This window comes from Anolis carolinensis, chromosome 1 (assembly GCF_035594765.1).
Source record: "Anolis carolinensis isolate JA03-04 chromosome 1, rAnoCar3.1.pri, whole genome shotgun sequence".
Taxonomy (NCBI): domain Eukaryota; kingdom Metazoa; phylum Chordata; class Lepidosauria; order Squamata; family Dactyloidae; genus Anolis; species Anolis carolinensis.
This window is the reverse complement of record NC_085841.1, coordinates 212,397,719-212,421,301: the sequence shown is the minus strand read 5'-3', so window position 1 is coordinate 212,421,301 and position 23,583 is coordinate 212,397,719. Positions and strand designations below refer to the sequence as shown.

The 23,583-nt window shown below is 39.4% G+C and overlaps 1 protein-coding gene across 2 annotated transcripts in view; it reads right to left on the bottom strand.

The window, feature by feature from the left end:
* abcb11 (ATP binding cassette subfamily B member 11) overlaps positions 1-23,583 on the bottom strand; it is a 168,147-nt gene that overhangs the window by 2,269 nt on the left and 142,295 nt on the right. For both annotated transcript variants that reach the window (XM_062964889.1, XM_062964885.1), the window contains exons 23-28: positions 20,276-20,479; positions 17,244-17,485; positions 15,653-15,809; positions 9,057-9,254; positions 4,433-4,639; positions 1,282-1,428 (exon numbers count right to left, since the gene is read on the bottom strand). In XM_062964889.1, coding sequence (XP_062820959.1) covers positions 1,282-1,428; positions 4,433-4,639; positions 9,057-9,254; positions 15,653-15,809; positions 17,244-17,485; positions 20,276-20,479 — 1,155 coding nt within the window. The remainder of the gene's footprint in view (positions 1-1,281; positions 1,429-4,432; positions 4,640-9,056; positions 9,255-15,652; positions 15,810-17,243; positions 17,486-20,275; positions 20,480-23,583) is intronic.

Sequence of the window (23,583 nt, the reverse complement as noted above, 5' to 3'; positions counted from 1 at the left end):
CGTGCAAGTTGAATAGGGAGGGTGAAAGTATGCAGCCCTGCCGCACTCCTTTCCCAATCTTGAACCAGTCTGCTGTTCCGTGAACTGTTCTTACTGTGGCTACTTGGTCTTTATACAGATTTCTCAGGAGACAGACAAGGCTAACAAGTACCAAATATTTTGGCAGCTGTGGGAAAAATATCCCACATGTTTGCTACTTGACAGTAAAAACGTAACTAACAACCTAATAATTCCAATAGCAGGGATGAAACATCTATCTACAAATCCTTGAAGTCTTCTCCTGGTACATAGAGAAAAGAAGAGACATAGGGACAAAGACTTCCAAGTCCAGTGATGCACATAACCTTTTTGTTTAAATTCAGTTTATATGTTGACTCTACGGCCTTGCTGCTGCAGAACTGTTTCTGTAGGATTGCCTCAAGTGATACAATGGAAGTATAGAATGGGAGACAATAACAGATAAATGGCTTTGATTCAGCAATCAGAGAGGAAGATAATGTTTAAATTTGACTTTTTTGGATAGGGAAAGTACTCAGATTTTTGCATTCCCTTATAAGATATGTTGAGATGCAATCCTGTTCAAAGTTACTTCAAGATAGTTATTTGCTCTATCATTCTATCAGCCTCCCTTGTCATCTGAAAGTTTCCTCTGCCTAGTGGGAAAATAGAAGACTTTAAGAGACCACAAGTTTTAAATGCATCAAAACATGAATCAACTTAGTGTGTGAGAAGTGATTTAGAGGAAACAGGATAGAAATAAAGTTGTTCATTCCAGCAAACCAAATGCGGATACCTCTGCACTGAGCTTGCCATCTCTATTTGCAAAGACAGTCTCCATCTTGAAGCTAAAGAGACAATGCCCAATCCATGTTTCTTTTCTGTCCTATATCCTATTTTCTTCCTTACCATGTATCTTTTCTGTACCTTTTTGTGGTTCTGATAAAATATATTACAAATCTACATTCTGTTTCTATTTGTAGACAGCTACTTTGGTTTTGTTTCGTATACAAGTTTGTTGATTAACATTTAAGAATGAACTCAGAAGTATAAAATCAACGCTCTGATACTAACACGGTGTTCTTGGGCTAGATTATTAAAAATATAATTTTAGTACTGAGTTTTTTACACTGATGAAAGAAAGATGTGCTTTGTAGCAATCCACATGTGATGGGCTGATACTGCAAATATTCAAGGCAGAGCATGCGAATGTGAACCAAGTCTGGGTTGCCTTTAGAAAATACATTATCAATCCACAAACAATTTACTTCCAGTCCTATTTACCTGTTCACTTTCAGTATCAAGGGCAGATGTTGCTTCATCCAATAATAAGATCTTGGGATCTCGAACAATGGCTCGTGCTATAGCAATCCGTTGCTTTTGCCCACGAGAAAGCAGTGCTCCCTGAGCTCCAACATTTGTTTCATATTTCTGGAAGACATAAAATGTCTGAATTTTAAGTGACACTCTTTATCATCAGAACAGTGAAAAGCAAAGTAAAGATTCTGTCACTTGTAAGGGAAATGAAGCATGAACCATTTTATTGCTGTTTTATTGGTAGTATGACCTACTTCTGGGCTTAAGAAGTAGTCCTTTATTTCTTACTGGGGCAGGGAGATTGTCAATGGCTTAGGTTAATGGAGAAGAAACTTTGGATAATTGGAACAGGAAACATTTATTACTAGTAGGATTTGAAAGCCGGATTATAGTTGAATGCTAAAATTATACTCATTAAGGCTAAAAACCAAAAAAGTGCCTATTTCTGAGAAAACATGTGCAAAGCTGGTCAGGAAGTGCTTTCAAATATGAATGCATTTAAACAGATGAACTTTGGGGATCATAAATAACCTCACCACCCAATGTCATCTAGTTCAGTGCCTCTCAACCATTGGTACTTATATCACCTGTCATAAAATTTTGAAAAACAATTAGTTCAACTTCCTGATTGTTAGGGTTTGCAGCCTTTCTTCCAATGTGGCAATCCAAGAGTCAAGCTGTAGTCTGTCCAAAGAAAAGGGGCAACCAAAGCAAATTCCAATGTCTGTTCCAGAAGATCAAATACACAGAGTCTCATCAAAAGGTCCAAGTCTGAAATCCCAAGAGTATGGTTCGAGGTATATGGCACGGGGATCATCAGTAAAATTACGGCCTGTAGCACCATTGCAAGGACTGCTTCCAACAAAGAGCTGTTACAAACACTTTATGCTGCTGGTAAAAAGTCCTTACAGCAATGAGATCCTCTTTTGAACCAGCCAATTGGACCTTCACAGCTGGATGGTATCAACCATAAGCTGAAGCTGGGCAGGGAGACTTAGCTCCTGTTCTTTCTCCTGAACAGCCTCATCCTGTCCAGACTCAGATGCTTCCATTCTTGGATGGTCCTGCTCCTCTACAGGCTGCTCATTCACCTTGGGCTCAGATACTGCTGCTGGGAGGAAACTCTTCTCCCTATCATCCTTATCTTGACCCAAGGTCCTGACACCGATGAAAACAGGTGACCAGGCCTGCACAATTCAATCTGCAATCAGATGGAAGCTAGGTGGAAACCCATGTGTCTGACAGTAGGGATCTGCAGCCAAGAGCACTTGGACCAAGACTGGCCCCTGAAACTCACTTTGCTGCTGCTGCTCAGTCGTTTAGTTGTCTCCGACTCTTCGTGACCGCATGGACCAGTCCACGCAAGAGTTCCCTGTTGGCCGTCACCGCCCCCAGTTCCTTCAAGGACAAGCCAGTCACTTCAAGGATACCGTCCATCCATCTTGCCCTTGGTCGACCTCTCTTCCTTTTTCCTTCCATTTTCCCCAGCATCGTGATCTTTTCCAAGCTTTCCTGTCTTCTCATGATGTGGCCAAAATACTTCAACTTTGCCTCTAATATCCTTCCCTCCAGTGAGCAGCCGGGCATTATTTCCTGGAGGATGGACTGGTTGGATCTTCTTGCGGTCCAAGGCACTCTCAGGATTTTCCTCCAGCACCAGAGTTCAAAAGCGTCTATCTTCCTTTGCTCAGCCTTCCTTATGGTCCAGCTCTCGCAGCCATAGGTTACTATGGGGAATACCATTGCTTTGACTATGCGGATCTTCGTTGCCAGTGTGATGTCTCTGCTCTTCACTATTTTGTCAAGGTTGGCCATTGCTCTCCTCCCAAGAAGTAGACGTTTTCTGATTTCCTGGCTGCAGTCTGCATCTCCAGTGATCTTTGCGCCTAGAAATATAAAGTCTGTCACTGCCTCCACGTTTTCTCCCTCTATTTGCCAGTTATCAATAGGTGTAGTTGCCATGATCTTGGTTTTCTTGACGTTTAACTGCAACCCAGCTTCTGCACTTTCTTCTTTCACCTTGGTGATAAGGCTCCTCAGCTCCTCCTCGCTTTCAGCCATCAGGGTGGTATCATCTGCATACCTAAGGTTGTCAATGTTTTTTCCAGCAATTTTAACTCCGGCCTTGGATTCCTCAGGCCCCGCATGTCGCACGATGTGTTCTGTGTGCAAGTTGAATAGGGAGGGTGAAAGTATGCAGCCCTGCCACACTCCTTTCGCAATCTTGAACAAGTCTGTTGTTCCGTGATCTGTTCTGACTGTGGCTACTTGGTCTTTATACAGATTTCTCAGGAGACAGACAACGTGACTTGGTATTCCCATACCACCAAGCACATGCCATAGTTTATTATGATCCATACAGTCGAAGGCTTTAGAATAGTCAATAAAGCAGAAGTAGATGTTTTTCTGAAACTCCCTGGCTTCCTCCATTATCCAGCAGATATTGGCAATTTGGTCTCTCGTTCCTCTGCCTTTTCTGAACCCAGCTTGGACATCTGGCAACTCTCGCTCCATGTATTGCTGGAGTCTGCCTTGCAGGTCTTGAGCAGGCACTTTGTGGCCCTCTAATTGTCAAGTCAGAAGTAAAATGGAAATAATGGAGGGACCAGAGGCTGTCGTGGTATCTTCAAACAGACTGCCTTTAGGGAACATGTGGCTATTCCAATGTTGTCACAATCAAGTTCCCATCAATTGGCATAGCTGGTAGATAGGTGGGATTTAGGGCTTTGGCTCACTGACACTGGAGTCATTTCTCCAAATAACCCACAAAATTGCTTTTTATCATGTACCTACTTGTCCCATATTTCCCATGAGCAGGTTTGGTTAGATTACACAAAACCAATTACCATTTTATACTCACAATTGCCCTTTTTGTCTCAAAGGTAGTGACTAAAGTGACTAAAGTTACCCAATTAACAAGGAATTGAATTTGAGTCTTCACATTCTCAGTTCAACACTCTAAATGTCACAAAACTCTCTCTAACAACCAGGTGATGGTCAAGTTGCTGAAACACAAAAAAATCTATAACATATTTCAACATATGCTGGACTGTTCTTGGGTTTGTAGCCCTGTTTACCTTTTCTGAACATTGCTATGATTAAGAAAAAAGTTGCTTACATCAGGGAGTGACATGACAAAGTCATGCAGCTGGGCTTTCTTGGCTGCTGCTATCACTTTATCCATAGAAACATCTCTAGTATTATCACCATATTGAATATTTTCAGCAATGCTACAGTCAAACAACACAGGTTCTTGAGATACTATTCCAATTTTGGATCTCAGAAAGCAGATGTTGACTTTCCTGGTGTCGTGTCCATCTATCAACTGTATATCCAAAACAGAAAGCATATAAATCATATTTATTTCAGGATGAAAAGTAGCAGGTGGGGGAGTCCCAATTTTATCATTTAAACAAAGTCCATGTTATACTGATGGACTTGAAATATGAGGGTTATCCAGAAAGCAGATTACGTTTTGGAATTAAAAATGAACAAAGTATAGGAGAAAACATTTACCATATGCAGTTGAAAGCCACACCCAAATACCACTTCTCAACATAGTCGCCATTCAAATCTAGGCACTTACCATAGCGATGAATGAGCTTGGCAACTCCTTCCCCACAAAACTCTGCGTCCTCAACGCAGCATTTTGGCGACGATGCGCAGCTGTGGCAAGGGGTGACCGGCTGTTTGAGGACACAAGTGGCAGAGTTTTGTGGGGAAGGAGTTGCCAAGCTCATTCATCGCTATGGTAAGTGCCTAGATTTGAATGGCGACTATGTTGAGAAGTGGTATTTGGGTGTGGCTTTCAACTGCATAAGGTAAATGTTTTCTCCTATACTTTGTTCATTTTTAATTCCAAAACGTAATCTACTTTCTGGATAACCCTCGTAATTGTGATAAAAATAACCTTTGCTAAACACAACCTTGTGTAATTATAGTTCAAGCACACAGTTTCACTGAGCTTACATGAGTAGCATATAGCAAACACTGAACTCCTACTCTGAACCTTAGAAGTAAATGGACTATTGATACATTCAAACAAACAATTTATTTTTGTAGATTCTGGGTAACTAACTTGTATCCACAGTGATTCAGATATAAAATAAGAGTATTACATGGAATTTCTGCAATTGTTCATTTGAATTTATTTGGGTTATGTCTTCAGTGGAGTTCAATGTAACCATGCTTACTTTATTGACAAATGTGTTTGTGGTACAGTAGAATCTCACTTATCCAAGCTTCACTTAGCCAATGTTCTGTATTATCCAACGCAGTCTGCCTTTTAGTAGTCAATGTTTTTATAGTAAATGTTGCAATGTTTTGGTGCTAAATTCGTAAATACAGGAATTACTACATAACATTACTGTGTATTGAACTGCTTTTTCTGTCAATTTGTTGTAAAACATGTTGTTTTGATGCTTAATTTGTAAAATCATAATGTAATTTTATGTTTAATAGGCTTTTTTCTTAATCCCTCTTTATTATCCAACATTTTCGCTTATCCAATGTTCTGCCAGCCCGTTTATCTTGGATAAGTGAGACTCTGCTGTAGTAATTTGCAACAATGATTTCATATGGATCGCTTTAAAAATATATGAGTTCATGGGCCCCGTTTAAGTGTTGCTTATTTCACCTGTTTCAACACAGGAGCAACTCCATAGTTACTTTCTTCATGTGTAAAGAAAGGCAACTGAATAGCAAAGGTTCATATGTGTGTGGAGGTAATTCACACAAACAAGAACTCTAGAAAATCAAGGACTTTTCTCACATGGAAACCTTCTAAATGAACAGCAACTTCTCCTATCACATGTATTGCCATGTGAAAAATATGGCGATAGAAGGTGATGGGACTATGCATTACCACTGCTCCTATGCTAAAGAAGCCAGGTTAACAACTAAGCAGGAGAAGAGTTTCCATGACCAAAAAGAACCCCCCCCCCCCGTCTCTACTACTATCAATAGTATTGTAGGTGTGTGTGTGTGTGTCAGGATTGTTGTAGGATAGTAAAGGTAAAGGTTTTCCTCTGAAGTTGAGTCCAGTCGTGACCGACTCTGGGGGTTGGTGCTCATCTCCATTTCTAAGCCGAAGAGCCGGCGTTGTCCATAGACACCTCCAAGGTCATGTGGCCGGCATGACTGCATGGAGCGCCGTTACCTTCCCGCTGGAGCGGTACCTATTGATCTACTCACACTGGCATGTTTTCAAACTGCTAGGTTGGCAGGAGCTGGGGCTAACAGCGGGCACTCATTCTGCTCCCAGGATTTGAACCTGGGACCTTTTGGTCCGCAAGTTCAGCAGCTCAGCGCTTTAACACACTGTGCCACCAAGGACCCCTGTTGTAGGATAGCGGAGGGTTAATCCTCCCCTGTTTATATGTTGTGATCTCAATTCAATTCACACACCATTTACAATTATTTTTTTCAATAGCTGCACACAAATTTGAATTTGTAGTTAGATAATTGATCTGGAAAAATGGTGAAGAAACATGATCAAGGTATGAGAAATTCTGCCCCTGGGGGAGGAAGTGGAGGGAGAGATTTCCCCTTCTCATAACATTGAGAAACCCAGTGAAGTTTTTCAGAAGGAGATTCAAAAGATACAAAAGGAAATAATTCTTCAGTGCAACATACAGTTAAACCTAGAGAAGTTGCCTCACATGGTGATGGTGAAGAACTTGGATGATGACTAAATTCAAGAAGAACAGGTCTATCAATATTTATTACTAGCTGTGCCCGGCCACGCGTTGCTGTGGCGTTGTCTGGTGGTGTTGGTGATAACTTGTTGAGGTAGTGGCGGTATTGAAAGTCTGTTGTATGGTTGTCTTTATGTTTATGTATAGTATGCATTTGGTTGTTTGTGTACTATGAAAGTGGTAAGGGTAGAGGGGGTCTATGTCCCTGTGTAGTATTGTATAGTATTTATACGTTGTCTATGTGTTGTGAATGCTTGGATTGTGTCCTGCTGCATAGTAGAAAGGGTTGGGCTGGATGGCCCTTAGGGGTCTCTCCAAACTCTTGGATTCTATGCTTCTATTATTATTATTATTATTATTATTATTATTATTATTATTATTATCATTATTATTATTATTATCATCTTCTTCATCATTATTATGTAGAGGCTGGATGGCCATCTGTCAGGATAATATAAGATTATAAATGGGTAATATAGCTGTGTGGAAGGGCCTTGAGTCTACATTGCCATATAATCCAGTGCAAATTAGATAATCTGTGGAAGAGGCCTAAGTGAGGCCTAACTGTGCCTGTCCCCTGGGCTGAGTAGGTTGCTAGGAGACCAAGTGGGCGGAACTTAGCCTTGTAACTGGCAGCAATTGGATAAAAACAATTATTCCTATCTCTCTAATTAGGACTTTATTTTTCTTTTCTTTTTTGTTGTATCAACCTAGAGCCATGGATGATGGGTTGTGTTGTCAAATTTCGAGGTTGGGGGGCCTGTAGTTTTGTTGTTTTGTCCGCTGCCCTGATGCCATCACTCTTTTATATATATAGATAGATGACAGGTAAATACAAGGGTGAGTCAAAATGATCTGCACTCTAGTTATAATAAAACTCCTGCTGGCTGCACTATCTTACCAGCGCTTTCCGTACAAAGTCGCCATCTCCCCAGCCACTGCTGTGGAGTTTTGAAAGTGTTATGGCAATTTATTTGCAATTACAGTGAAAGAAAAAATGGCATCCTCCTTGTAAACCCCACTAAAGAAGAGCAGCGTACAATGATCTGTTCAACAATCAACAGTACTCATTACAATGAGATTCTTGCTGAAGCCTAAAATTTGGACTAAATGCAGACGACTGCTATAAAAAGGTGTTGTGTTGTTGCATGACATACTGTTGCATGCCTATACTGTTGACACTCTCCAAAAACTTTGTTTTGAAGTGTTAAAGCACCCTCACTATAGTCCTGATCTTGCCCCATTGGACTGTTACCTGTTTGCATCCCTGAAAGAAACCCTATGAGGATGAAGATTCATGTCTGATGGAGAGGCGAAGATACTGGTACATATGTGGCACGCACACAACTCAACCTAAAACATTTTTAAATAAGGGACTATGAAAGCTTGTTGACAGATGGACAACGTGTATTTAAAAGCAGGGAGAATGTGTCAAAAATTGCGTATTTGTCTTTTATGAAAATTGATTAAAATAAATTCTACAGAGTGAGAATCATTCTTGACTCCGCCTCATATTATCAATTCAGAGACATGATGGCTCCCAATTCTGGTTGCTAGAGGGCAAAGAATGGGAGACAACTTTATCTCCAAATTCTGATGGTCATTGTGTCAAACAATCACCTGAATTAGATAGACATTTGGTCTGATTGAGCATGACATTTTTATGTTCTTCTGATTATTTGCTATGGGATATGTACATGGACCGGATTTAGGCCATCGTGTCCATGTGCCAACAGGCTAGATGCGAGACTTTTCACTTGAGGAAAAGCTCTTTTATGTGTGGCACAAGAGTTCAAACAGCGCTCACTTATACAAAGTTTGCTGCTTTGGCTTCCAAATTACCCTTCCTGGATAAAGACGCTTACTGGGAATGTTAAACAATGGGAAGTTACAGAGCCTGTTTTTTGTTTTAGTAATATGAAGCATCCTATTATTTTACAGTTGAACATTATATATTGTATATTTTCTTATAAAATCAACGAAGAATTCAAGATTCACTGTATTCATCAGTATCATTTTACTACCAAAACAAGAAGGGCTGCTTACCACGTTTCCTTCATCGGGATCGTAAAACCGTTCCAGGAGTTGGACACTTGTACTTTTGCCGCATCCACTGCTTCCCACAAAAGCAAGGGTCTGTCCAGATTTTACCGACACCGAAAGACTCTTTAGCACTTTAACATCAGGACGGGTGGGATATGTGAATGTACATTTCAGAAATTCAATACTTCCCTTGAAATTATCCTGATTAGACAAAAAATGGTGTTGTGTCTGATTGCGTTCACAAATGAGTCTTGAGATGCTAATACCAAAATCCACGAATGCTCAAGTCCCATTATATACAATGACATACTGAAATGGAGTTCCTTATATAAAATGGCAAAATTAAGGTTTGCATTTTGGAATAATTAAAAATATATATTCAAGCTGTGAATGGTTAAATTTGTGGATACAGAATCTGTGAATACAAAGGGCCAACTGTACTTGGAAATGTGTTTTTAAAAGAGTTGGGAAACATTAATGCAGAGCTTGTAAAAGTGAATTTCTAACTGGAGATATATTTTATATTACACTTGATGCTGGTATATTATATGAAAGATATGTGCTGCACAACGTGGAGGATGCTTGATGTATCACACCAAAAGACATTATCAGGGCTCCAGTATACCCTGGCATGACCCAAAGGCCATGTCTAAAACTTATGCTCTGAACTGGTCTCAGATTGACCATAATGGCAGCCACACGCACCAGGATCAAACCTCCATGATGCCGCATTAGTATCCAGATGTTCCAGCTGGCCTGAGACTGTATCAGTCGCAGGATCTAACCCCTTATGAGAGCTTAGTCATGCTGGTTGCATCTGCTAAGTGATCCTCTCCTTCCTGTTGATTGTGTGGGTTCCCGTTATGCAGATGCAACTGTGATGACTAGGCTCTTGCAGAACTCTCTATAGCCAGTGAGGAATGGCTACACAAGCACAAGATGGTCTATGTACTAAGAAAATATGTCCAAATAGCATATAATATTATTAAAGTTCCCTGTACAAAGCTCAATTTGGCAGTACCAGACAAAATGAAAAAGAGCAACAGCTCTAACACAAAAGTCTCCAAGTCTGATATTTGGTTCCAATGTATATAGGCTTCAGGGATACATAGTCAATGAAAATATCTTCCAAACAAAGTAAACAAATGGTTGGTCATGTTGCTGTATACTGAAATGAAGAAAATAATAATGGAGCACCGATCTCAAAAAAGTCTTGCAAGTAAAGTCCAAATAGTCCCAAGTCTACAGGGGTTTCCGGGTATTTTTGTACCCTGTTTCAGGATTCTGGGATTTTGTATAGTAGTATAGCCTATTCTCTCACACCAGAAGCATTTTGAAGTATTTTCTCAGTTTGCTTCTGACACAATAAAAAATGAACTTGGGGGGGGGGGAATTGAGAGCGGTGCTCCATCATTATTTTCTTCATTTCAGTATACAGCAACATGACCAACTGTTTGTTTACTTTGTTTGGAAGATATTTTCATTGACTATGTATCCCTGAAGCCTATATACATTGGAACCAAATATCAGACTAGGATACTTTTGTGTTAGAGCTATTGCTCTTTTTCATTTTGTCTGGTACTGCCAAATTGAGCTTTGTACGGGGAACTTTAATAATATTATATGCTATTTGGACTTATTTTCTTTGTACATAGACCATCTTGTGTTTGTGTAGATACTTTACAAGTATTCTGGGATTTTGTATAGCAGTGAGGAATGGCAACATGAAAGCAAGGCATTTTTTTTCTTGCGCTGATCAGTGCAGAGAAAGAGTAACATTGGCACTCTGTATATGGACAATGGAGTGGGCAGAATAAAACTTGTCCCTGCTATCCAGACGAGGAGAAGAATCCCCTAATGTACTGGTTAGTAAGTTGGATTACGGCTTTTAAAACTCTTAAAATCTCTGGATTCTTACCAGAAGTTATTATGTCATGCATTATAAAGTCATGAATTATGAAGACTGTCCAGCCCCGATGTCTCAATTAAAGTCCTGATATTCCAGGGCCTTGGATCCGCCTAACTTGGCAATCCCTAGTTAGAAAAAGGATTTTGCCAAAATGCTAGATGAAAGATTCTCAATGCATCTGGAAAAAACTAAACAGCAATACAGTATATCCTGAAATAGTATGTGATGCAGGTGGAGGTGAGCTGAACCTTCAGTTATTTAAGTCTACAGTAAAGTGTGAAATACAGTATTGCAGAATTATGCAGCTGAAACATAACAGAAGAAAGAAGGATGTCTATTGCAGAAGAGTAATGTACATTGATGACCAGATGGTTTTCACCACTTGAGGGAGCACACCTTCCAAATAACAGTTCAGCATTTCTTTTGGCCCCAATATTCAAGGATTCCGAGGCCTCTTCCACACAGCTGAATAAAATCCCACATTATCTCCTTAATAATAATAAAATAATAAAACTTTATTTATATACCGCCCTATCTCCCGGATGGGACTCAGGGCGGTTTCCAGTCATAAAAACAACACAAACATTACATAACAGCGTAATAACACATTATTAAACGAAGTAAAATAATACAATTATAACAATAAATAACACTTACATAACCAGATCAAGGGGACGGGAACCATCTCCTTTGAACTGGAATATAGGGCAGCGTGGACTCAGATAACCCAGTTCAAAGCAGATATTGTGGGATTTTCTGCCTTGATATTTTGAGTTATATGGCTTTGTGTAAGGGCTCTGAGATTTGTAAGCCAGCAGTAACCTCTGGACCCAGGTCTGCTGTAGTCTGTTGGTCTTTCAAATGCCACAAGACCCATTATTAGTTTTGCTATGACAAGCTTTAGATATTAGTCTTAGGTGCTCATTCCCTTAATTTTTTAGTAGATATAGGAATGTCAGTATATTTCTGAATAGTTTTAAATAATAATAATAAGAATTTATTTTCTTGATCTAAGCTGCCCAGAAAGGCTAACACACATTAGTAGCAGATGAAAATCAAAAGAAAGGTATCAAAGGCAATGTTGTCCAGTTGCTGTCTTTTCTATTTGTCCTTAAAAAGCCCCATGATGGGGTTTGTCCTATCCATGATATATCTTACTTGAAAGGGGATTAAATGTCCAATGGAGCTTGCTTTCTAAGTAAACATATTACACTGTTAAGTATGTCATTTAACAAGTCAGCTTTTCCCTTTCCTTAAATGACACGCAACATTCAATAAAGAAAGAAAATGCTGTGGGATTTCTAAAATATTTCTATTGTAAGTACTTTCTGACTTCCTCATATTTCCATCATTACAAAAAGAAGTAAAGATACACGTAAAAACGTGGATATTTGCCTTTCATTACTCATAAAGGCGCAAATTACGTTTGTATCATTTACCACTATAGTTTCCGGGTTGTTGCAGCACACTACTGCTAGTTACAAGGCAAAATCAACATTCATTGTTGAGATGACAGAGCTATCAAACAAAGTTCACAGACGGATACATTTGCATTCAATACAAGATACTATATTCATGCTTAAAAGGGATGGAAATTTGCCTTGCATTACTCATAAAGGTGTACATGACATTTGTATCATTTATCACTATAACTTCCGAGTTGTAGCACACTGCTGTTAGTTATAAGGAAAAATCAACATCCATTGCTGAGATGACAGAGCTATCAAACAATAAAAAGTTCACAAATGGCTAAATTTGCATCTAATACTAAATATAGTGTTCCCTCCCTACTTTGCGGTTTGCTTTTCGCTCCCTCACTGCTTCATGGTTTTTTTCTGAGAGGTGCCATGCATCTCAAGACATCCCAAGATGAGAACCTCGGCTATTTATGGAGGCTCTTCCCATGACCTGGAGTTTGAAAAATCAGGATTCCAGAGAGCTTCCCTGATAGCTAAAGCTCTCTATCTCCACATATAGGAAGGTGGAAAAGCTGGATACAGTATGTATGTGTGGTTGACATGCTCCAGTCATTAGTTCAACATGATTTCTGAATTTTACACTGTTGATAGTTACAGTTATCAGGCAAAAAAGTTTTTTGATAACCATTCTACCACCCACCCAGCTAGAGACAAGATATTGCAGGATACAGTGTTCCCTCACTACTTCGCGGTTCACTTTTTGCAGATTCGCTGTTTCATGGTTTTTCAATAAACTCTAAAAGGCTATTAGTATAAATCATAAAAAATTACAGTTTACAGCCTCAGGAAGGGAGGAAGAAGAAGCCAAAAGGAGAGAAAAGGAGCCCAAGTGGCAACGGGAGGAGAAGGAGGTGATTTATCAACACATGATTGGTTGATAAAGACTTAAAATAGTGTATAACTACTAAAATAATGTATAAATATTAAAATTAATATAGCGTCCCTACTTTGCGGATTTTCACTTATTGTGGGTGGTCCTGGAACCTAACCCTAGCGATAAGTGAGGGAACACTGTATTTCAAAATGATGGACTCAGTTTCAAAGCAGAAGAAATGATGGCATGAGGCAAATAATTTGCATAAGCAAAAAGTTACAATTTACTGAATTATCCATTTATCACGTTTTACAAACCATTTTGAGGTGAAAACATATCTAAAAAATTACTGCAAATGGAGATAAGTATCTCATTAGGCTTTCATGTTATGGAGTTTGTGAATGACTGGAACTAGGGGCTATTTGTGTATTCGAGAGGCATCTAGCAGTCATCACTTGGAACTGTATGCCTCATTCTTTCAGGTGGTAAGAGCTTCATTCATGGTTACAAAGATATAGCGATTTCAAATTGGGTCAATCTTTTTGAAACACCCTGTAGCTAAGTTTAAATATACACTAGCGAGCTATCATGAGAAGGGAGATAATCACGAAAGAACAGCTGGATGGATTTCTGCCAAATAGAGGTGGTACATTTAGCATGATCTGGTTTACAATCTAGACTGCATGTCATGTGAAATGACTGGAAAGTGTGTTAAGAATGGTCTGAATCAAAACATAGTATACTTTCAAAACTATTTCCGAGTGCCTCTTGAAGTGCACCCATCTGATTTTCTCAAACATGGCAGGATAGATTTACATCAATTTTTGGAGTGGGTGTTTGGAATGGTCTGACTTGAAATTCACATGATGTTATATATGTGAATACTGCTTTAAAGGAGGGTCACTAATGAGTTATTCCATTATTGTTACTACAATAGTAATAACAGTAATACCTGCAATGGAGTGGGGCATAGAAGTGGGTGGGTGAGAATTTGTCTTCATTTATGGTTTTGCTATAAATGAAAAATTTTCACAAGTGCCTGAAGCATTGGTTCTTTACATTCCTCAACCTGTGCGCATGTGCCTTCAGGTTGCCTGTCAATGAATGTTGGCTTCATGCATTTCATGGGGTTTTCCATATCAATGATGTGGCCATGATTGTAGGTGCTGGGCTGACATCCATACTGAAAGCAAGGTTGACATCTGATCTTCCTGGGAATGCTTTCATAGCAGTCTACATTGAGAAAGCAAAGTATGTTCCTTCAGGTAACCTGTCAAATTTTGTACCTGGTGGTTGTTTCCTATTGTTTTCCACTCAATGCAGCCTAACAGGACTTGGTATTCTTTGGAGATCTCCCTTCTAAGTACTAATCAGATTCTACTCCATCTAACTTCTGAGAGCAGATACATCTAGAGTCTTCTGGATATTTAGGTGGCATGACAGACTTCATTACTGTTGACTAAACAAAAAGAAGTCACCAAGCTTTTCCATTAAACCAGGAGTTTCATTGCAACTCTCTGTATTTATTTGTCATTTTTCATTGATTTTTGGTACCTAGCAGTGCAATTGTGTGTGTGTCTACTCAAAAGAAAATTTCTTGGACGTTATCAGAATGTACTTCTGAGTAAGTGTACTAGGATTGCAGACTCATTGGTTTTAAATTCAATACCATTGATTTTTTACAACATACCTGAGAATAAATTTGGTTGAAAAAATGATCAAGAAATGTAACTGGATTAGGAGCATCACTCACTCATAGAGAACTAAAAAAACATAGCATTTTAGGAAATAAAATGGGGATAATATTCACTTTGCCTAAGCCTGTTTTTCCTCTTTGCTGAGTGAATTTAGTGCAAACTGCTCTTACAATCTGAGCTTAGCTTCCTGCAACTGAAGTAACTTGAGGAAAAAGAGGGAAATTAGGGGGAGGAGACAGAAAGCAAGGGCATTTCAAAAGCACCTGAAAAAGTTGGATGACAGAGAATTAATCATGATTGTCCCTGATAAACAGAGACAGCTAGAAGTATGAAAAAAGAGATATGGAGTAAAGGAGAATTTTTAATCATATAATTACTGATCATATGCTTTCATTTGAGAGGCTGACAGCAAAATAACAGGTTATGCCACATGCAAAATCCATTCAACCTACCAACAAGCATCAGTGTGCCCTACTTTCACACCAAACACACATTATTCCTTCAAATCAAAAGTGCTTGTTTTACCAAAACACATTGTGCTTTCAGCACACTTTGTTTCCTCCCTCTTTTATGTTCCTAGAGCACTAATCTAGTTTGAAGCAAGAACAGACTGTTACTTTTTTCATCTCCCCAATATGACTTTTTTCATCTCCCCAATATGACAAATATATGCTTTTGATAATATTAATCTTTGTTCTTACCCATTTCTCTCCAATGTCACTGTAAACACTTATTTGGGGAATCCGATCCACCAGCTGAAAAAAACGTGCTGCAGCTATTTTTGCTTTGGCGTAATTCGGTGTATAGGAAGACGCTCTTCCTAAAGCAGTTCCACTGGTGACAATGGAGGAGATCACTCTGAAAAAAATGGAAAAAGCCTTTAGTTGATGAGATGATTAAGAAAAGCCATTTATAACAGACCACAATCCTGGTTCCAGCAGCAACCAGCCAGTAGTGCCTAGGAAGACCACAGGAAGGTATTAAGCCAAAGGTTCTCAATCTCTGTTAGTCTCCACTAACTGGAATTCAGTAGGAGCCCCCGATGGCATAGTGGACTAAAGCCTCATGACTTGAAGGTTGGGTTGCTGACCTGAAAGCTGCCAGGTTCGAATCCCACCCGGGGAGAGCGTGGATGAGCTCCCTCTATCAGCTCCAGCTCCATGCGGGGACATGAGAGAAGCCTCCCACAAGGATGGTAAAAACATCCAAACATCCGGCCATCCCCTGGGCAACGTCCTTGCAGACGGCCAATTCTCTCACTCCAGAAGCGACTCAAGTTGCTCCTAACACACACAAAAAAACTGGAATTCAAAAGAACATTGCCTCTTAATATAGTGGACTCTATTCTTGGGGTTCTCTTTAAGCATGTGTGGGCAATACATTGCTTGCACACATGTGGGCATCCCTGCCCATTTTTCAAGCCAACTCTGCTGCTGAATTTGCCACCACAAAACTTTCTAAAATTGTGATTATTGCTTAATATAGAGGCACAGACCTTCAGATGCTCTTGGACTGCAAATCTATCAATCCTAGTCAATATAGCCAATATTGCTGAGAAACACAGTCTAGCAACATCTGGAGGAACATGTGATTCCCACCCTGCTTTAAAACAAAGTAGACGAAAAACACATTGTTTTCAAGCTAAAGTACCTTCAGATTCAAAATAAGATGCACGCTACTCATGAATGTTGTTTTAAAGAGAAATTCTGAGAGGAAGGAATTGCTGCTGCCGCTGCTACTACCTGAGGGCCCACTTATCCCCCTACCAACCCCAGAGATTACTTTGGTCCGAAGACCAAAATTTGCTTGAAGTCCCTAATATACGGTCTTATCATTTGTCTTCTACTAGGCAGAGAGCCTTCTCGATTGTAGCCCCTCATTTATGGAATGCCTTGCCAGTTGAAACTCGAACTATCCGAGACCTACTTGCCTTTCGAAAAGCCTGCAAAACCTTGCTCTTCCGACAAGCTTTCAATGGGTGAAAAACTCGAGGCTATGTCTGTTTTTATTGTTGTTTTTATTGTTATTTTTATTGTTTTTATTGTTATTTTAAAGCTAATTGTATTCTTTTAATCTATTTCTGTAAACCGCTCCGAGCCAAACTGGGAGTAGCGGTATACAAGTCTAATAAATAAATAAATAAATAAATAAATTTAGAGAAATGGCAGAAGGCCCTATTCAAACTCCCAGAATCTGTCCACCTGTGGTTCATAAGGAAATTATTTTTTTTCCTGTGCATCTATTTCTTCTTACCCAAACTGCACATCTGTATTTCTTTCTGTATCATCTTACCTGAATACAAAGCTGTAGTGAAGTCCTTCCTGGTCAACCAAATACCCCCCGTAACGATATGAGACAGAGTTGGCTATAAACAAGACACACTGTGCAAAGCCAAAACAAACTCCATAAACATTTGCTTTTTTTATCGCTGCTTGGTATGGAATTTCCAGCTTTCTCTCATAGGCTTCAATAAAGGTCTTCTCCTTCCCAATTCCAGCTACAGTCCTGATATTTGTGAGAGCTTCATTGGAAATCTGTTCAAAAAGTAGGGGGTGGAGGGTGGTGTGAGTAAGGTAAGATAATATGTTAGATTTCTGAAAGGTATGGGCCATCCATCTATCTGGATGGCTTTAGGCCCATGATTCTAGCCTTTCTGGGCAACCGAAGGACTCAGCCATTATCTCATGTCCCCTCACACCAAGTAAGAACTGTTATCTCTCGAAGAGTGGCTCATACAAAAGGCCCTCTATATTTGCCAATCTGACACTTATGAACTTGATGCATCATGGAATTGGTTAACATGTCCTCTCTAGTAATCTCTAGGTTCCCCAGTATAATTTTATTGCCAGCTTCCAGCAGAAGCTGACCATAGAATCATGCTGGGGTGCCAGTGATGAACACAGTGGGTTACCAGATTTTAAGTGTAGGACTTGGTGGAATTTAGTAAATGTGATGAAGTGGTGAGCTTTGCTCTATCAAACACTTGACCTGGCTCAATGTGATTAAGTGAATGCCCTGGAGAGGTATTCCTTCAGATTAAAAATATAGCTTATTTTATTTGTGTCTTTTCACTTTGATGGGCTCCTGTGACCCTAACCCCAGTAAATGTGGAGGACTGACTGTACATTACTGGGCAGGACTGCTATCATAATTCCTAGAATGGGTTCTCCTATCTGAGTAAATATCATAATGAATAGCCACATTTTGTCACCAGAGAGCAACAACTTCCTGTGCATGCCCAAACATGCTGTCTCCTTAATCTTCATTACGTTCTCCAATTGTTGGTATTAACCATGAACACGTTCTCTCCCTTCTTCCCCCCCCCCCCCTTTTTACTATGCAGTCAGAATATTGTTTTTACATCATTTATGCTGAGTAGGGTAGATAATATTTTGTCACTCTGAATAGTACACGCATGTGCTTGTGACTCAGAATAGCATTTTCAGTTGCATCTTAAAAGCAACTGAAAAAGTAAGACTATATGGACATTGGGAAAGTTAGAGGGTAAAATGGGCTTGGATCTACGTATAATGTAAAAGTGCATAAAATCAAATTTAAAACCCTGACTATATCCTACACCAGTGATGGCCAACCTATGACACGCGTGTCAGCACTGACACACCTAGACATTTTTGCTGACACGCTGCCACATGCAGATTGATTGGATGACTATGTCTTTTGTGGCCAAATCTGGTGTGATTTGGTCCAGTTGTTTTGTTGTTTACTCCATGGGAATTATACACATTACATTTATATATATATATATATATATATATATATATATATATATATATATATATAAAATATCATTCTATTATTATTCTATTATTATTGTAGTATATTATCATATTATTACCATTATATTATTATTATATTTCCATTATTCATGACTACATTAAAACTAGAATAGAGAGAAATTAGTGTGGAAACTGCAAGAGGTACCATAGATTGTTGTACATGGAAATAATGGTAGTAAATAGTTTTTGATTTATTAAATACAGTTATATATTACAATTATACATTTTTGTTATTTAAACTATACATATTGTGAAATTATGTTTTTTTTTCTCAAAGTGACACACCACACAAGTCATGCTAGGTTTTTTGGTGAATTTTGACACACCAAGCGCAAAAGGTTGCCCATCATTGTCCTACACACAGGGAAGAGAGTTCAAAGAACATGTGACATTCATGAATCAATATGCATAGATATTGCCTAGATGAGCTACAAATTAAGCACCAGAAGCATAAAGAAGTGAAATAAGGGTAACAAAAGAATCAAAAGGTAATTAATCAATCCTCCAGCTTTCAACACAGAAAGGTTTTTGAAGGGTAGAGGGGAACAATGGAAGGAGGCAGCCCATGATCCAAATTTGGAATATGGCCTGTGAAATTTGCTTTGGCCCTGGGGCGAAGGTCTGAATGGAGTAGTGGTTTGAGTGTTGGACTATGACTCTGGAGACCAAGTTCTGAACTTCATTCAACCATGGAAACCCACTGGTTGACGTAGGGCAAGCCATGTTTTCTCAACCTCAAAGGAAGCCAACATATTCTCTTGGCAAAATATATTTTGCCAAGAAAACTGTGATCAGTTCATCTTCAAGTCACCTTGAAGGAACGCAACAACAATTGTTAATGTGGTTGCCATTCAAAGTATTGTCCTCTGCTTAATGTCTTGTATGTACTATTTTTTTAAGGTAAAAGGTAAAGGTTTCCCCTGATGTTAAGTCCAGTCGTGACCGACTCTGGGGGTTGGTGCTCATCTCCATTTCTAAGTGGAAGAGCCGGTGCTGTCCATAGACATCTCCAGGTCATGTGGCCAGCATGACTGCATGGAGCGCCATTACCTTCCCGCCGGAGTGGTACCTATTGATCTACTCACATTTGCATGTTTTTGAACTGCTAGGTTGGTAGGAGCTGGGGCTAACAGTGGGCGTTCATTCCGCTCCCGGGATTTGAACCTGGGACGTTTTGGTCCACAAGTTCAGCAGCTCAGCGCTTTAACACACTGTGCCACCAGGGGCCACCTATTTTTTTTTTTTACATAGCGTTAAAGCTCTCCTTAATCCTGCTAAGTTGGAGACTTGGTTTACAATTCTTAAACTATATGATACATTAAGTAAATTTAAGATTGTTCGGCTTTTTCCCTCACAAGGAAATATATATAGGGCCAGTATGGGCTTTTACGTATTATATATCAACCTTTGTGACCTTTGTCAGGTCTGAAACACCTGTTAATACTGGCTGCTTGAGTTATTACTCAACATCTCATTGAAGCTTAAATTAGGCTTTAAAAACAGAAAGAAAGAAGAAAGAATCATTACCCTCCCAGAAGCATCCATTGCTTCCTTGTCCTGAGAGGCAAACCCTGTCAACATCCGAGACTGCACCATTCCAGATAAAGCCAAGAATGGCAAAAAGCTGGTGATGACTAAGCTGAGCTTCCAGCTGAAGTAGAAAGCAATAATAATGGCCACTCCGATGCTGGTGAGGGAGTTCACAATCATTCCTATCTGGGTTCCAGTTGCCTTCAAGGGAAGCACAACAACAACAACAATAATAACAATAAACCTTATTTATACCCCGCCACCATCTCCCCAACGGGGACTCGGGGCGGCTTACATGGGGCCATTCCCAGAACAATACAATATAACAAAATATAATAGAACAACAAATCATAGCACATTAAACAACAATAAAACAACAACAATAAAAGAAAATATAAACTACATTAAACAAGATCAAAAGAACAATAAAACCAAGGGCAGGCCACATGAACACTAAGTTAAAACTCGAGGTGAGAAAGGAAGTAGGAGTAAAAACCACAGAGGGATTCACAGGCAGGTTCACCCACATGAAATACTACTTAGGGGCCTTTTCCTCGAAACGGTGGGAGCAGAAAACCTTTTTGTACAGTAGGGGTCACAGCTTCCATCTTACCTCTTTGCCAGCTTTCTATAGATCCAAGAAGATAGAACAAAGATATTTGTATCTCTGTAATATTGTACCACTAAAGAGATATTTTGTACCTCTGCAAACAGGATAAAGATTGATATCCTTCTGTGAAAACTGGGCCATTGGTGACATAGATGAGAGGGGCTGATATGTCTGAACCAGCCTTTTTGGCCCATTTCTCCTGACTTCTACAAATTGGGGTAACCACCGCAGACATGGTGGCCATGTATCCCATTTCACCAAGAATTTTCTTCCATTTTATATGTTTTCTATTGGAAGGCTCTCCAGTTCATGCCCATTTTGAAGAAGAATCATATTAAAAACGTAAGCTGGACTCTTGAAGTTGGCTATCAACTGTTAGCCCCTGGGCAACTGACTAAACAAGGTACACTTGTTACCATCTTCTGGTTTATATTTTTGTTCAAATGAGAGTGGTGATTTATAATTTACAGTTATGCACATAAAGGAAAGGGTTCCTGTGTTTCAATGTCATGTAGAAAAGGAAATTTCAAATGCTGCTTGTTATCTGTAATTTCAGACGACAGGTGAGGGCTCTAATGAAACAAAGGGACAACACAATAGACACAAATGACATTCTACACAAAAGAGAAGACAGGAGCAGAATTCAAAACGATCTTGACAGACTAGAGAGATGGGCCAAAACTAACAAAATAAAGTTCAACAGGGACAAATGCAAGATACTTCACTTCGGCAGAAAAAATGGGAATCAAAGATACAGAATGGGGGACGCCTGGCTTGACAGCAGTGTGTGCGAAAAAGACCTTGGAGTCCTCGTGGACAACAAGTTAAACATGAGCCAACAATGTGATGCGGCTGCTAAAAAAGCCAACGAGATTCTGGCCTGCATCAATAAGGGTATAGCGTCTAGATCCAGGGAAGTCATGCTGCCCCTCTATTCTGCCTTGGTCAGACCACACCTGGAATACTGTGTCCAATTTTGGGCACCACAGTTGAAGGGAGATGTTGACAAGCTGGAAAGCGTCCAGAGGAGGGCGACTAAAATGATTAAGGGTCTGGAGAACAAGCCCTATGAGGAGCGGCTTAAAGAGCTGGGCATGTTTAGCCTGCAGAAGAGAAGGCTGAGAGGAGACATGATAGCTATGTACAAATACGTGAAGGGAAGTCATAGGGAGGAGGGAGCAAGCTTGTTTTCTGCTGCCCTGCAGACTAGGACACGGAACAATGGCTTCAAACTACAGGAAAGGAGATTCCACCTGAACATCAGGAAGAACTTCCTCACTGTGAGAGCTGTTCGACAGTGGAACTCTCTCCCCCGGGCCGTGGTGGAGGCTCCTTCTTTGGAGGCTTTTAAGCAGAGGCTGGATGGCCATCTGTCAGGGGTGCTTTGAATGCGATTTCCTGCTTCTTAGCAGGGGGTTGGACTGGCCCATGAGGTCTCTTCCAACTCTACTATTCTATGATTCTATGAGAAAGTAAACATCAGGGAAAAAAGTTCTTCAGTTGTCTCCTTAATGGGCTTGGTTTTTACATATAGAGAGTTTAGAATTATTTTCCCTGGAACATTTCAACTTCCTATCTGTTGGAAATTTGTAAAATAATGTCTTCCTTAAAATATAAACACCTTCTTTGTGGCTACGCCCAGATTATAGAAATTATTGTTCCGTGAAATGTCATTTATCCTTTTTTTGCTATTTTTCATTGGTTACTGAAAACATTTTATTACAACAGAAGTTGGTTATATATGACATGACACATGACAGGCAGTATTTTAACTGTCAACTTTGTTTTATACTATTCACAAGAAGTGGCCATTTTAAAGTATATCAGGCGATGCACTTCCCAACCTTTTTTTTGACCTGGTCCCACTTGACCAGGAACTACTTTCCAACATTAGTACCAAAAGAGTTTTGAATCAGTTTTTGGTCAACTTTAGATTTGGTTTGGTTATTTGGGCTGCTGATTCAGAAAATGGCATTGGATAGACCACAACAGCTCTAGTTTCTGATTCAGAACATATGCCATCCAGTAGTCGCCATCTGCTTGCTTAAACCATATTTAATAATCTAGAACTGATGTGGTCTATCCAATGCAATAGTCAGCTCTGTGGAAAGGAGCAAAAATAAAATTAATAAAATTAAATAAATAAAGTGGAAGGAGGTTCACGGACCAGATTTTCATTCTCATGGCCCACAGGTTGAGAACCACTGCACTAGAAGAACTGAATAAACATTAAAAAATATATAAGATAACATATTTGAAAACAGATACAGTAGAGTCTCGCTTATCCAATGTAAACAGGCCAGCAGAACGTTGGATAAGGGAATATGTTGGATAATAAGGAGAGATTAAGGAAAAGCCTATTAAACATCAAATTAGGTTATGATTTTACAAATTAAGCACCAAAATATCATGTTATACAACAAATTTGACAGAAAAAGTAGTTCAATACACAGTAATGCTATGTAGTAATTACTGTATTTACGAATTTAGCACCAAAATATCACGATATATTGAAAAGATTGACTACAAAAATGCGTTGGATAATCCAGAACATTGAATAACCGAGTGTTGGATAAGTGAGACTCTACTGTAATCTCAACCAACCATCCACAGATGGCAACAGTATAAGCCACAGGTTTTGCAACATAGCGGAAATTGTTTCTTATACTCTTGAATACTATATATTCAATGTTAA